General features: G+C 42.6%; 1 protein-coding gene across 2 annotated transcripts in view; it reads right to left on the bottom strand.

Moving 5' to 3' along the window:
* Oseg4 (intraflagellar transport protein Oseg4) overlaps window positions 1-13,583 on the bottom strand; it is a 600,898-nt gene that overhangs the window by 102,541 nt on the left and 484,774 nt on the right. For both annotated transcript variants that reach the window (XM_071662283.1, XM_071662291.1), the window contains exon 20: window positions 6-123. In XM_071662283.1, the coding sequence (XP_071518384.1) occupies window positions 6-123 (118 nt within the window). The remainder of the gene's footprint in view (window positions 1-5; window positions 124-13,583) is intronic.

Raw genomic sequence — 13,583 nt, 5'->3', positions numbered from 1 at the left:
CATACCTTCTTTCATTACATTCTTCATTCTAGCATTATGTTCTTGAACAAGTTGAGCAGCCAAAAGATAAAGCTTCTTCACACGCAAGGGACGAGCTTTCTTCTTTCCTTCTTCCTCAGCTATCTGCAGTCAAATAACATGAGAAATTTATGATGTACAATTGTGAGAAGACATGTGAAATAATATTCATCTGTCTGTCAACCTATGTAGTTATCTTACATCTCATCCCAACCAAAACTTTATTAAACTTTCCTCTGATGGATGGCCACAGCAGAGAAGTCTCTAGGCTGCCCTTTCTAAACATACTTTCATAGTATAACTGATTCCCTTCTCATTTCCCTGAGTCCTTTCCCTTTTAAATTCCATTACTTTAAGGATTCTGATTGTCTTCCTCTCAAGCTGCTTCCTTTTTCTTCAATCCTTAAAATTTGCTTTACCAACCTATCTCCCTGCATTCATGACAAAACTATTTTCATCTATATCTCTAATGACCCTTTTTTTTGGAATGTACCTTAAGGGGATGGCCAAGGCAAAAGATCTTCTGTAACTGCTGAACTCCACAGCCACATGTTAGCCTTCAATGCCTCATCCTTAACAGGATACTGACAGAGGGCAACGATGTGGTGTACCGGGGTTGGCGTGCTGTCAATGGATTGAACCAGGGCATGTTAAGCGTCTGGGGTAAACCATGGAAAGTTTTGTGGGGCCTAGATGTGGACAGGGAGCTGTGGTTTTGGTGCATTATACATGACAGCTGGAGACTGATTATGAATGAATGTGACCTTTGTTGTCTTTTCTTAGCCCTACCTGTGTTAGTGGTTTTGATGCATGAGACCGGGTTATAGTGATGGGGGATTTGAATGCAAAGGTGAGTAATGTGGCAGTTGAGGGAATAATTGGTATACATGGGGTGTTCAGTGTTGTAAATGGAAATGGTGAAGAGCTTGTACATTTATGCGCTGAAAAAGGACTGATGATTAGGAATACCTGGTTTAAAAATCGAGATATACATAAGTATACTTATGTAAGTAGGAGAGATGGCCAGAGAGCGTTATTAGATTACGTGTTAATTGACAGGCGCGCGAAAGAGAGACTTTTGGATGTTAATGTGCTGAGAGGTACAACTGGAGGGATGTCTGATCATTATCTTGTGGAGGCTAAGGTGAAGATTTGTATGGGTTTTCAGAAAAAAAGAGTGAATGTTGGGGTGAAGAGGGTGGTGAGAGTAAGTGAGCTTGGGAAGGAGACTTGTGTGAGGAAGTACCAGGAGAGACTGAGTACAGAATGGAAAAGGTGAGAACAATGGAAGTAAGGGGAGTGGGGGAGGAATGGGATGTATTTAGGGAATCAGTGATGGATTGCGCAAAAGATGCTTGTGGCATGAGAAGAGTGGTAGGTGGGTTGATTAGAAAGGGTAGTGAGTGGTGGGATGAAGAAGTAAGAGTATTAGTGAAAGAGAAGAGAGAGGCATTTGCACGATTTTTGCAGGGAAAAAATGCAGTTGAGTGGGAGACGTATAAAATAAAGAGACAGGAGGTCAAGAGAAAGGTGCAAGAGGTGAAAAAAAGGGCAAATGAGAGTTGGGGTGAGAGAGTATCATTAAATTTTAGGGAGAATAAAAAGATGTTCTGGAAGGAGGTAAAGTGCGTAAGACAAGGGAGCAAATGGGAACTTCAGTGAAGGGCGCAAATGGGGAGGTGATAACAAGTAGTGGTGATGTGAGAAGGAGATGGAGTGAGTATTTTGAAGGTTTGTTGAATGTGTTTGATGATAGAGTGGCAGATATAGGGTGTTTTGGTCGAGGTGGTGTGCAAAGTGAGAGGGTTAGGGAAAATGATTTGGTAAACAGAGAAGAGGTAGTAAAAGCTTTGCGGAAGATGAAAGCCGGCAACGCAGCAGGTTTGGATGGTATTGCAGTGGAATTTATTAAAAAAGGGGGTGACTGTATTGTTGACTGGTTGGTAAGGTTATTTAATGTATGTATGACTCACGGTGAGGTGCCTGAGGATTGCGGAATGCGTGCATAGTGCCATTGTACAAAGGCAAAGGGGATAAGGGTGAGTGCTCAAATTACAGAGGTATAAGTTTGTTGAGTATTCCTGGTAAATTATATGGGAGGGTATTGATAGAGAGGGTGAAGGCATGTACAGAGCATCAGATTGGGGAAGAGCAGTGTGGTTTCAGAAGTGGTAGAGGATGTGTAGATCAGGTGTTTGCTTTGAAGAATGTATGTGAGAAATACTTAGAAAAGCAAATGGATTTGTATATAGCATTTATGGATCTGGAGAAGGCATATGATAGAGTTGATAGAGATGCTCTGTGGAAGGTATTAAGAATATATGGTGTGGGAGGCAAGTTGTTAGAAGCAGTGAAAAGTTTTTATCGAGGATGTAAGGCATGTGTACGTGTAGGAAGAGAGGAAAGTGATTGGTTCTCAGTGAATGTAGGTTTGCGGCAGGGGTGTGTGATGTCTCCATGGTTGTTTAATTTGTTTATGGATGGGGTTGTTAGGGAGGTAAATGCAAGAGTTTTGGAAAGAGGGGCAAGTATGAAGTCAGGTGGGGATGAGAGAGCTTGGGAAGTGAGTCAGTTGTTGTTCGCTGATGATACAGCGCTGGAGGTTGATTCATGTGAGAAACTGCAGAAGCTGGTGACTGAGTTTGGTAAAGTGTGTGGAAGAAGAAAGTTAAGAGTAAATGTGAATAAGAGCAAAGTTATTAGGTACAGTAGGGTTGAGGGTCAAGTCAATTGGGAGGTGAGTTTGAATGGAGAAAAACTGGAGGAAGTGAAGTGTTTTAGATATCTGGGAGTGGATCTGGCAGCAGATGGAACCATGGAAGCGGAAGTGGATCATAGGGTGGGGGAGGGGGCGAAAATTCTGGGGGCCTTGAAGAATGTGTGGAAGTCGAGAACATTATCTCGGAAAGCAAAAATGGGTATGTTTGAAGGAATAGTGGTTCCAACAATGTTGTATGGTTGCGAGGCGTGGGCTATGGATAGAGTTGTGCGCAGGAGGATGGATGTGCTGGAAATGAGATGTTTGAGGACAATGTGTGGTGTGAGGTGGTTTGATCGAGTGAGTAACGTAAGGGTAAGACGATTTTTGCTGAGAAAAAATGCAAATGAGTGGGAGATATATAAAGGAAAGAGGCAGGAGGTCAAGAGAAAGGTGCAAGAGGTGACAAAGAGGGCAAATGAGAGTTGGGGTGAGAGAGTATCATTAAATTTTAGGTAGAATAAAAATATGTTCTGGAAGGAGGTAAATAAAGTGCGTGAGACAAGGGAGCAAATGGGAACTTCAGTGAAGGGCGCAAATGGGGAGGTGATAACAAGTAGTGGTGATGTGAGAAGGAGATGGAGTGAGTATTTTGAAGGTTTGTTGAATGTGTTTGATGATAGAGTGGCAGATATAGGGTGTTTTGGTCGAGGTAGTGTGCAAAGTGAGAGGGTTAGGGAAAATGATTTGGTAAACAGAGAAGAGGTAGTAAAAGCTTTGCGGAAGATGAAAGCCGGCAACACAGCAGGTTTGGATGGTATTGCAGTGGAATTTATTAAAAAAGGGGGTGACTGTATTGTTGACTGGTTGGTAAGGTTATTTAATGTATGTATGACTCATTGGGGAAGAGCAGTGTGGTTTCAGAAGTGGTAGAGGATGTGTGGATCAGGTGTTTGCTTTGAAGATTGTATGTGAGAAATACTTAGAAAAGCAAATGGATTTGTATGTAGCATTTATGGATCTGGAGAAGGCATATGATAGAGTTGATAGAGATGCTCTGTGGAAGGTATTAAGAATATATGGTGTGGGAGGCAAGTTGTTAGAAGCAGTGAAAAGTTTTTATCGAGGATGTAAGGCATGTGTACGTGTAGGAAGAGAGGAAAGTGATTGGTTCTCAGTGAATGTAGGTTTGCGGCAGGGGTGTGTGATGTCTCCATGGTTGTTTAATTTGTTTATGGATGGGGTTGTGAGGGAGGTGAATGCAAGAGTTTTGGAAAGAGGGGCAAGTATGAAGTCTGTTGGGGATGACAGAGCTTGGGAAGTGAGTCAGTTGTTGTTCGCTGATGATACAGCGCTGGTGGCTGATTCATGTGAGAAACTGCAGAAGCTGGTGACTGAGTTTGGTAAAGTGTGTGAAAGAAGAAAGTTAAGAGTAAATGTGAATAAGAGCAAGGTTATTAGGTACAGTAGGGTTGAGGGTCAAGTCAATTGGGAGATGAGTTTGAATGGAGAAAAACTGGAGGAAGTGAAGTGTTTTAGATATATGGGAGTGGATCTGGCAGCGGATGGAACCATGGAAGCGGAAGTGGATCATAGGGTGGGGGAGGGGGCGAAAATTCTGGGTGCCTTGAAGAATGTGTGGAAGTCGAGAACATTATCTCGGAAAGCAAAAATGGGTATGTTTGAAGGAATAGTGGTTCCAACAATGTTGTATGGTTGCGAGGCGTGGACTATGGATAGAGTTGTGCGCAGGAGGATGGATGTGCTGGAAATGAGATGTTTGAGGACAATGTGTGGTGTGAGGTGGTTTGATCGAGTAAGTAACATAAGGGTAAGAGAGATGTGTGGAAATAAAAAGAGCGTGGTTGAGAGAGCAGAAGAGGGTGTTTTGAAATGGTTTGGTCACATGGAGAGAATGAGTGAGGAAAGATTGACCAAGAGGATATATGTGTCGGAGGTGGAGGGAACGAGGAGAAGAGGGAGACCAAATTGGAGGTGGAAAGATGGAGTGAAAAAGATTTTGTGTGATCGGGGCCGGAACATGCACGAGGTTTAAAGGAGGGCAAGGAATAGAGTGAATTGGAGCGATGTGGTATACCGGGGTTGACATGCTGTCAGTGGATTGAATCAAGGCATGTGAAGCGTCTGGGGTAAACCATAGAAAGCTGTGTAGGTATGTATATTTGCGTGTGTGGACGTATGTATATACATGTGTATGGGGGTGGGTTGGGCCATTTCTTTCGTCTGTTTCCTTGCGCTACCTCGCAAATGCGGGAGACAGCGGAAAAAAAAAATGACTCATGGTGAGGTGCCTGAGGATTGGCGGAATGCGTGCATAGTGCCATTGTACAAAGGCAAAGGGGATAAGAGTGAGTGCTCAAATTACAGAGGTATAAGTTTGTTGAGTATTCCTGGTAAATTATATGGGAGGATATTGATTGAGAGGGTGAAGGCATGTACAGAGCATCAGATTGGGGAAGAGCAGTGTGGTTTCAGAAGTGGTAGAGGATGTGTGGATCAGGTCTTTGCTTTGAAGAATGTATGTGAGAAATACTTAGAAAAGCAAATGGATTTGTATGTAGCATTTATGGATCTGGAGAAGGCATATGATAGAGTTGATAGAGATGCTCTGTGGAAGGTATTAAGAATATATGGTGTGGGAGGCAAGTTGTTAGATGCAGTGAAAAGTTTTTATCGAGGATGTAAGGCATGTGTACGTGTAGGAAGAGAGGAAAGTGATTGGTTCTCAGTGAATGTAGGTTTGCGGCAGGGGTGTGTGATGTCTCCATGGTTGTTTAATTTGTTTATGGATGGGGTTGTTAGCGAGGTGAATGCAAGAGTTTTGGAAAGAGGGGCAAGTATGAAGTCTGTTGGGGATGAGAGAGCTTGGGAAGTGAGTCAGTTGTTGTTCGCTGATGATACAGCGCTGGTGGCTGATTCATGTGAGAAACTGCAGAAGCTGGTGACTCAGTTTGGTCAAGTGTGTGAAAGAAGAAAGTTAAGAGTAAATGTGAATAAGAGCAAGGTTATTAGGTACAGTAGGGTTGAGGGTCAATTCAATTGGGAGGTGAGTTTGAATGGAGAAAAACTGGAGGAAGTGAAGTGTTTTAGATATCTGGGAGTGGATCTGTCAGCGGATGAAACCATGGAAGCGGAAGTGGATCATAGGGTGGGGGAGGGGGCGAAAATTCTGGGAGCCATGAAGAATGTGTGGAAGTCGAGAACATTATCTCGGAAAGCAAAAATGGGTATGTTTGAAGGAATAGTGGTTCCAACAATGTTGTATGGTTGCGAGGCGTGGACTATGGATAGAGTTGTGCGCAGGAGGATGGATGTGCTGTAAATGAGATGTTTGAGGACAATGTGTGGTGTGAGGTGGTTTGATCGAGTAAGTAACGTAAGGGTAAGAGAGATGTGTGGAAATAAAAAGAGCGTGGTTGAGAGAGCAGAAGAGGGTGTTTTGAAGTGGTTTGGTCACATGGAGAGAATTAGTGAGGAAAGATTGACCAAGAGGATATATGTGTCGGAGGTGGAGGGAACGAGGAGAAGAGGGAGACCAAATTGGAGGTGGAAAGATGGAGTGAAAAAGATTTTGTGTGATCGGGGCCTGAACATGCAGGAGGGTGAAAGGAGGGCAAAGAATAGAGTGAATTGGATCGATGTGGTATACCGGGGTTGACGTGCTGTCAGTGGGTTGAATCAAGGCATGTGTATGGGGGTGGGTTGGGCCATTTCTTTCGTCTGTTTCCTTGCGCTACCTCGCAAACGCGGGAGACAGCGACAAAGCAAAAAAAAAAAAATATATATATATATATATATATATATATATATATATATATATATATATATATATATATATATATATATATATATATATATATCAATTCCTGGGCATGTGAAGCATCTGGGGTAAAATATGAAAAGTTTTGTTAGGCCTAGATGTGGAAAGGGAGCTGTGGTTTTTGTGCATTATACATGACAGCTAGAGACTATTTCCTTGCGCAACCTCGCTAACACAGGAGACAGTGACAATGCAATATAAATAAAGTAAATAAATAAATAAATAAATAAATTTACATATATATATATATATATATATATATATATATATATATATATATATATATATATATATATATATATATTTTTTTTTTTTTTTTTTTTTTTTCTTTTTTTTGCTTTGTCGCTGTCTCCCGCGTTAGCGAGGTAGCGCAAGGAAACAGACGAAAGAAATGGCCCAAACCACCCCCATACACATGTATATACATACGTCCACACACGCAAATATACATACCTACACAGCTTTCCATGGTTTACCACAGACGCTTCACATGCCTTGATTCAATCCACTGACAGCACGTCAGCCCCGGTATACCACATCGCTCCAATTCACTCCTCTATTCCTTGCCCTCCTTTCACCCTCCTGCATGTTCAGGCCCCGATCACACAAAATCTTTTTCACTCCATCTTTCCACCTCCAATTTGGTCTCCCTCTTCTCCTCGTTCCCTCCAACCTCTTCTGCTCTCTCAACCACGCTCTTTTTATTTCCACACATCTCTCTTACCCTTACGTTACTTACTCGATCAAACCACCTCACACCACACATTGTCCTCAAACATCTCATTTACAGCACATCCATCCTCCTGCGCACAACTCTATCCATAGTCCACGCCTCGCAACCATACAACATTTTTGGAACCACTATTCCTTCAAACATACCCATTTTTGCTTTCCGAGATAATGTTCTCGACTTCCACACATTCTTCAAGGCCCCCAGAATTTTCGCCCCCTCCCCCACCCTATGATCCACTTCCGCTTTCATGGTTCCATCCGCTGCCAGATCCACTCCCAGATATCTAAAACACTTCACTTCCTCCAGTTTTACTCCATTCAAACTCACCTCCCAATTGACTTGACCCTCAACCCTACTGTACCTAATAACCTTGCTCTTATTCACATTTACTCTTAACTTTCTTCTTCCACACACTTTACCAAACTCAGTCACCAGCTCCTGCAGTTTCTCACATGAATCAGCCACCAGCGCTGTATCATCAGCGAACAACAACTGACTCACTTCCCAAGCTCTCTCATCCCCAACAGACTTCATACTTGCCCCTCTTTCCAAAACTCTTGCATTCACTTCCCTCACAACCCCATCCATAAACAAATTAAACAACCATGGAGACATCACACACCCCTGCCGCAAACCTACATTCACTGAGAACCAATCACTTTCCTCTCTTCCTACACGTACACATGCCTTACATCCTCGATAAAAACTTTTCACTGCTTCTAACAACTTTCCTCCCACACCATATATTCTTAATACCCTCCACAGAGCATCTCTATCAACTCTATCATATGCCTTCTCCAGATCCATAAATGCTACATACAAATCCATTTGCTTTTCTAAGTATTTCTCACATACATTCTTCAAAGCAAAGACCTGATCCACACATCCTCTACCTCTTCTGAAACCACACTGCTCTTCCCCAATCTGATGCTCTGTACATGCCTTCACCCTCTCAATCAATACCCTCCCATATAATTTACCAGGAATACTCAACAAACTTATACCTCTGTAATTTGAGCACTCACTCTTATCCCCTTTGCCTTTGTACAATGGCACTATGCACGTATTCCGCCAATCCTCAGGCACCTCACCATGAGTCATACATACATTACATAACCTTACCAACCAGTCAACAATACAGTCACCCCCTTTTTTAATAAATTCCACTGCAATACCATCCAAACCTGCTGCCTTGCTGGCTTTCATCTTCCGCAAAGCTTTCACTACTTCTTCTCTGTTTACCAAATCATTTTCCCTAACCCTCTCACTTTGCACACCACCTCGACCAAAACACCCTATATCTGCCACTCTATCATCAAACACATTCAACAAACCTTCAAAATACTCACTCCATCTCCTTCTCACATCACCACTACTTGTTATCACCCCATTTGCGCCCTTCACTGAAGTTCCCATTTGCTCCCTTGTCTTACGCACTTTATTTACCTCCTTCCAGAACATCTTTTTATTCTCCCTAAAATTTAATGATACTCTCTCACCCCAACTCTCATTTGCCCTTTTTTTCACCTTTTGCACCTTTCTCTTGACCTCCTGTCTCTTTCTTTTATACATCTCCCACTCAATTGCATTTTTTCCCTGCAAAAATCGTCCAAATGCCTCTCTCTTCTCTTTCACTAATACTCTTACTTCTTCATCCCACCACTCACTACCCTTTCTAATCAACCCACCTCCCACTCTTCTCATGCCACAAGCATCTTTTGCGCAATCCATCACTGATTCCCTAAATACATCCCATTCCTCCCCCACTCCCCTTACTTCCATTGTTCTCACCTTTTTCCATTCTGTACTCAGTCTCTCCTGGTACTTCCTCACACAGGTCTCCTTCCCAAGCTCACTTACTCTCACCACCCTCTTCACCCCAACATTCACTCTTCTTTTCTGAAAACCCATACAAATCTTCACCTTAGCCTCCATAAGATAATGATTAGACATCCCTCCAGTTGCACCTCTAAGCACATTAACATCCAAAAGTCTCTCTTTCGCACGCCTGTCAATTAACACGTAATCCAATAACGCTCTCTGGCCATCTCTCCTACTTACATAAATATACTTATGTATATCTCGCTTTTTAAACCAGGTATTCCCAATCATCAATCCTTTTTCAGCACATAAATCTACAAGCTCTTCACCATTTCCATTTACAACACTGAACACCCCATGTATACCAATTATTCCCTCAACTGCCACATTACTCACCTTTGCATTCAAATCACCCATCACTATAACCCGGTCTCGTGCATCAAAACCACTAACACACTCATTCAGCTGCTCCCAAAACACTTGCCTCTCATGATCTTTCTTCTCATGCCCAGGTGCATATGCACCAATAATCACCCACCTCTCTCCATCAACTTTCAGTTTTACCCATATTAATCGAGAATTTAGTTTCTTACATTCTATCACATACTCCCACAACTCCTGTTTCAGGAGTATTGCTACTCCTTCCCTTGCTCTTGTCCTTTCACTAACCCCTGACTTTACTCCCCAGACATTCCCAAACCACTCTTCCCCTTTACCCTTGAGCTTCGTTTCACTCAGAGCCAAAACATCCAGGTTCCTTTCCTCAAACATACTACCTGTCTCTCCTTTTTTCACATCTTGGTTACATCCACACACATTTATATATATATATATATATATATATATATATATATATATATATATATATATATATATATATATATATATATATATATATACACAGACATATACATATATACCGATGTACATAATTCATACTGTCTGCCCTTATTCATTCCCGTCCCCACCCTGCCACACTTGAAATAACAACCCCCTCCCCTCGCATGTGCGAGAGGTAGCGTTAGGAAAAGACAAAAAAGGCCCCATTCGTTCACACTCAGTCTCTAGCTGTCATGTATAATGCACCGAAACCATAGCTCCCTTTCCACATCCAGGCCCCACAGAACTTTGCATGGTTTACCCCAGACGCTTCACATGCCCTGGTTCAATCCACTGATAGCACGTCGACCCAGGTATACCACATCGTTCCAATTCACTATATTCCTTGCACGCCTTTCACCCTCCTGCATGTTCAGCCCCGATCGCTCAAATCTTTTTTACTCCATCTTTCTACCTCCAATTTGGTCTCCCACTTCTCCTCGTTCCCTTTACCTCTGACACATATATCCTCTTTGTCAATCTTTCCTCACTCATTCTCTCCATGTGACCAAACCATTTCAATACTCCCTCTTCTGCTCCCTCAATCACACTCTTTTTATCACCACAAATCTCTCTTACCTTTTCATTACTTACTCGATCAAACCACTTGACACCACATATTGTCCTGAAACATCTCATTTCCAACACATCAAATCTTTTTTACTCCATCTTTCTACCTCCAATTTGGTCTCCCACTTCTCCTCGTTCCCTTTACCTCTGACACATATATCCTCTTTGTCAATCTTTCCTCACTCATTCTCTCCATGTGACCAAACCATTTCAATACTCCCTCTTCTGCTCCCTCAATCACACTCTTTTTATTACCACACATCTCTCTTACCTTTTCATTACTTACTCGATCAAACCACTTGACACCACATATTGTCCTGAAACATCTCATTTCCAACACATCCACCCTCCTCCGTACAACCCTATCTATAGCCCACACCTCGCAACCATTTAACACTGCTGGAACCACTATTTCTTCAAACATATGTGAGTAGGATAGATGGTCAAAGGGCATTACTGGATTACGTGTTAATTCATAAGCAAGTAAAAGAGAGATTTTTGGATGTTTTTGTGCTGAGAGGGGCAGCTGGAGAGATGTCTGATCACCATCTTTTGGAGGCGAACGTGAAGATTTGTGCAGGCTTTCAGAAAGGAAGAGAGAATGTTGGTGAGAAGAGAGAGGTGAGAGTGATCGAGCTTGGAAAGCAGACTTGGGTGAGTAAGTATCAGGAGAGATTGAGGGCAGAATAGCAAAGGTGAGAGCAAATGATGTGAGGGGCATGGGTGAGGAGTGGGATATATTTAGGGAAGCAGTGATGGCTTGCGCGAAAGATGCATTTGGTATGAGAAAGTTGGGAGGTGGGCACATTAGAAAGGGTAGTGAGTGATGGGATGAAGAAGTAAGATTTTTAGTGACAGAAAAGAGAGGCATTTGGGCAATATTTGCAGAGTAGAGCAAATGACTGGAAGTTGGGTGTTTTGGTCGGGGTGGTGTATGAAGTGAGAGGGTCAGGGAGAATGATTTGGTGAAGAAAGAAGAGGTAGTGAAAGCTTTGCGGAAGATGAAAGAAGGCAAGGCGGCAGGTTTCGATGGTATTGCAGTGGAATTTATTAAAAGAGGGGGTGACTGTGTTTTTGATTGGTTGGTAAGGATATTCAATGCATGTATGGACCATGGTATACAACCTGAGGATTGGCATAATGCATGTATAGTGCCATTGTACAAAGGCAAAGGGGATAAATGGGAGTGTTCAAATTACGGAGGTATGCGTTTGTTGAGTATTTCTGGGAAGTTATATGGGAGGGTATTGACTGAGAGGGTGAAGGCATGTACAGAGCCTCAGATATGGGAAGAGCAGTGTGGTTTCTAAAGTGGTACAGGATGTGTGGATCAAGTGTTTGCTTTGAAGAATTTATGTGAGAAATACTTCGAAATGCAAATGGATTTTTATGTAGCTTTTATGGATCTGGAGAACGCATGTGATAGAAGTACTTTGACAGAAATGCTTTGTGGAAGGTTCTAAGAATATATGGTATGGGAGGTAAGCTGCTAGAAGCAGTGGAAAGTTTTTACCAAGGATGTAAGGAATGTGTATGAGCAGGAAAAGAGGAGAGTGATTGGTTCCCAGTGACTGTCGATCTATGGCAGGGGTGTGTGATGTTCCTATATGTGTTTAATTTGTTTATGGCTGGGGTAGTTAGGGAGGTAAATGCAAGAGTTTTGGAGAGACGGGTGAGAATGCAGTCTGTTGTGAATGAGAGGGCCTGGGAAGTGAGTCAGTTGTTGTTTGTCGATGATGCAGGTCTAGTTGCTGATTCGTGTAAGAAACTATAGAGGTTGGTGACTGAGTTTGGAAAAGTGTGTGAAAGGAGAAAGTTGAGAGTAAATGTGAATATGAGCAAGGTTATTAGGCTCAGTTGGGTTGAGGGACAAGTTAACTGGGTGCAAGTTTGAATGGAGAAACATTAGAGGAAGTGAGGTGTTTTAGATATCTGGCAGTGGACTTAGCAGTGGATGGAACCATGGAAGTGGAAGTGAGTCACTGAGTGAGGGGTGGGGGGGGGAAGGTTCTGGGACTGATGAAGAATGTGTGGAAGGAGAGAACGTTATCTCGGAGAACAAAAATGGGTATGCTTGAAGGAATAGTAGTTCCAACAATGTTATATGGTTGAGGAGGCATGGGCTATAGATAGGGTTGTATGGAGGAGGGTGGATGTGTTGGAAATGAGATGCTTGAGGACAATATGTGGTTTGAGGTCGTTTGATCGAGTAAGTAATGTAAAGGTAAGAGATGTATGGAAATAGAAAGAGTATGGTTGAGAGAGAAGAAAAGGGTGTGTTGAAACGGTTTGGACATAGGAAGATAATGAGAGAGGAAAGATTGACAAAGATGATATATGTGTCAGAGGAGGAGGGAACAAGGAGAAGCGGGAAACCAAATTGGAGGTGGAAGGATGGAGTGAAAAAGACTTTGAGCGATCGGGGCCTGAACATACAGGAGGGTGAGAGGCATGTAAGGAATATATTGAACTGGAATGATGTGGTATACCGGGGTCGACGTGCTGTCGATGGACTGAACCAGGGCATGTGAAGCATCTCGAGTAAACCACGGAAAGGCCTGTGGGATCTAGATATGGATATGGAGCTAAGGTTTCGGTGCTTAACACATGACAGCAAGAGACTGAGTGTGAATGAATGGGTCTTTTCATCTGTATTCTTGGCAGTGCCTCCCTGAAGCAGGGGATAGTGATGCTGTTTTTCCTGTGGGGCGGGATAGTGACAGGAATTGATGAAGGCAAGCAAGTATGAATATGTACACGTGTAGGTATGTAATGTCTGTATATGTTGATATGTATATGTGCGTATGTGGGCGTTTATGTACATATATATGTATATGAGTGGATGGGCCATTATTTGTCTGTTTCCTGGCCTACCTCATTGACACGGGAAATAGCAATCATATATAATACAGGTGCACCACCGATTTTCAAGAAACTGATGGTTCGGCACTTCCTTTAGTACAGACAAAATTACGTGAGGGAACTTGAAATTACCGTGGCCACTAGACTAGTTTACTGGGCGG

The sequence above is a fragment of the Panulirus ornatus genome, chromosome 1 (assembly GCF_036320965.1).
Source record: "Panulirus ornatus isolate Po-2019 chromosome 1, ASM3632096v1, whole genome shotgun sequence".
NCBI classification, from domain to species: domain Eukaryota; kingdom Metazoa; phylum Arthropoda; class Malacostraca; order Decapoda; family Palinuridae; genus Panulirus; species Panulirus ornatus.
This window is presented reverse-complemented; position numbering and strand designations above follow the sequence as displayed.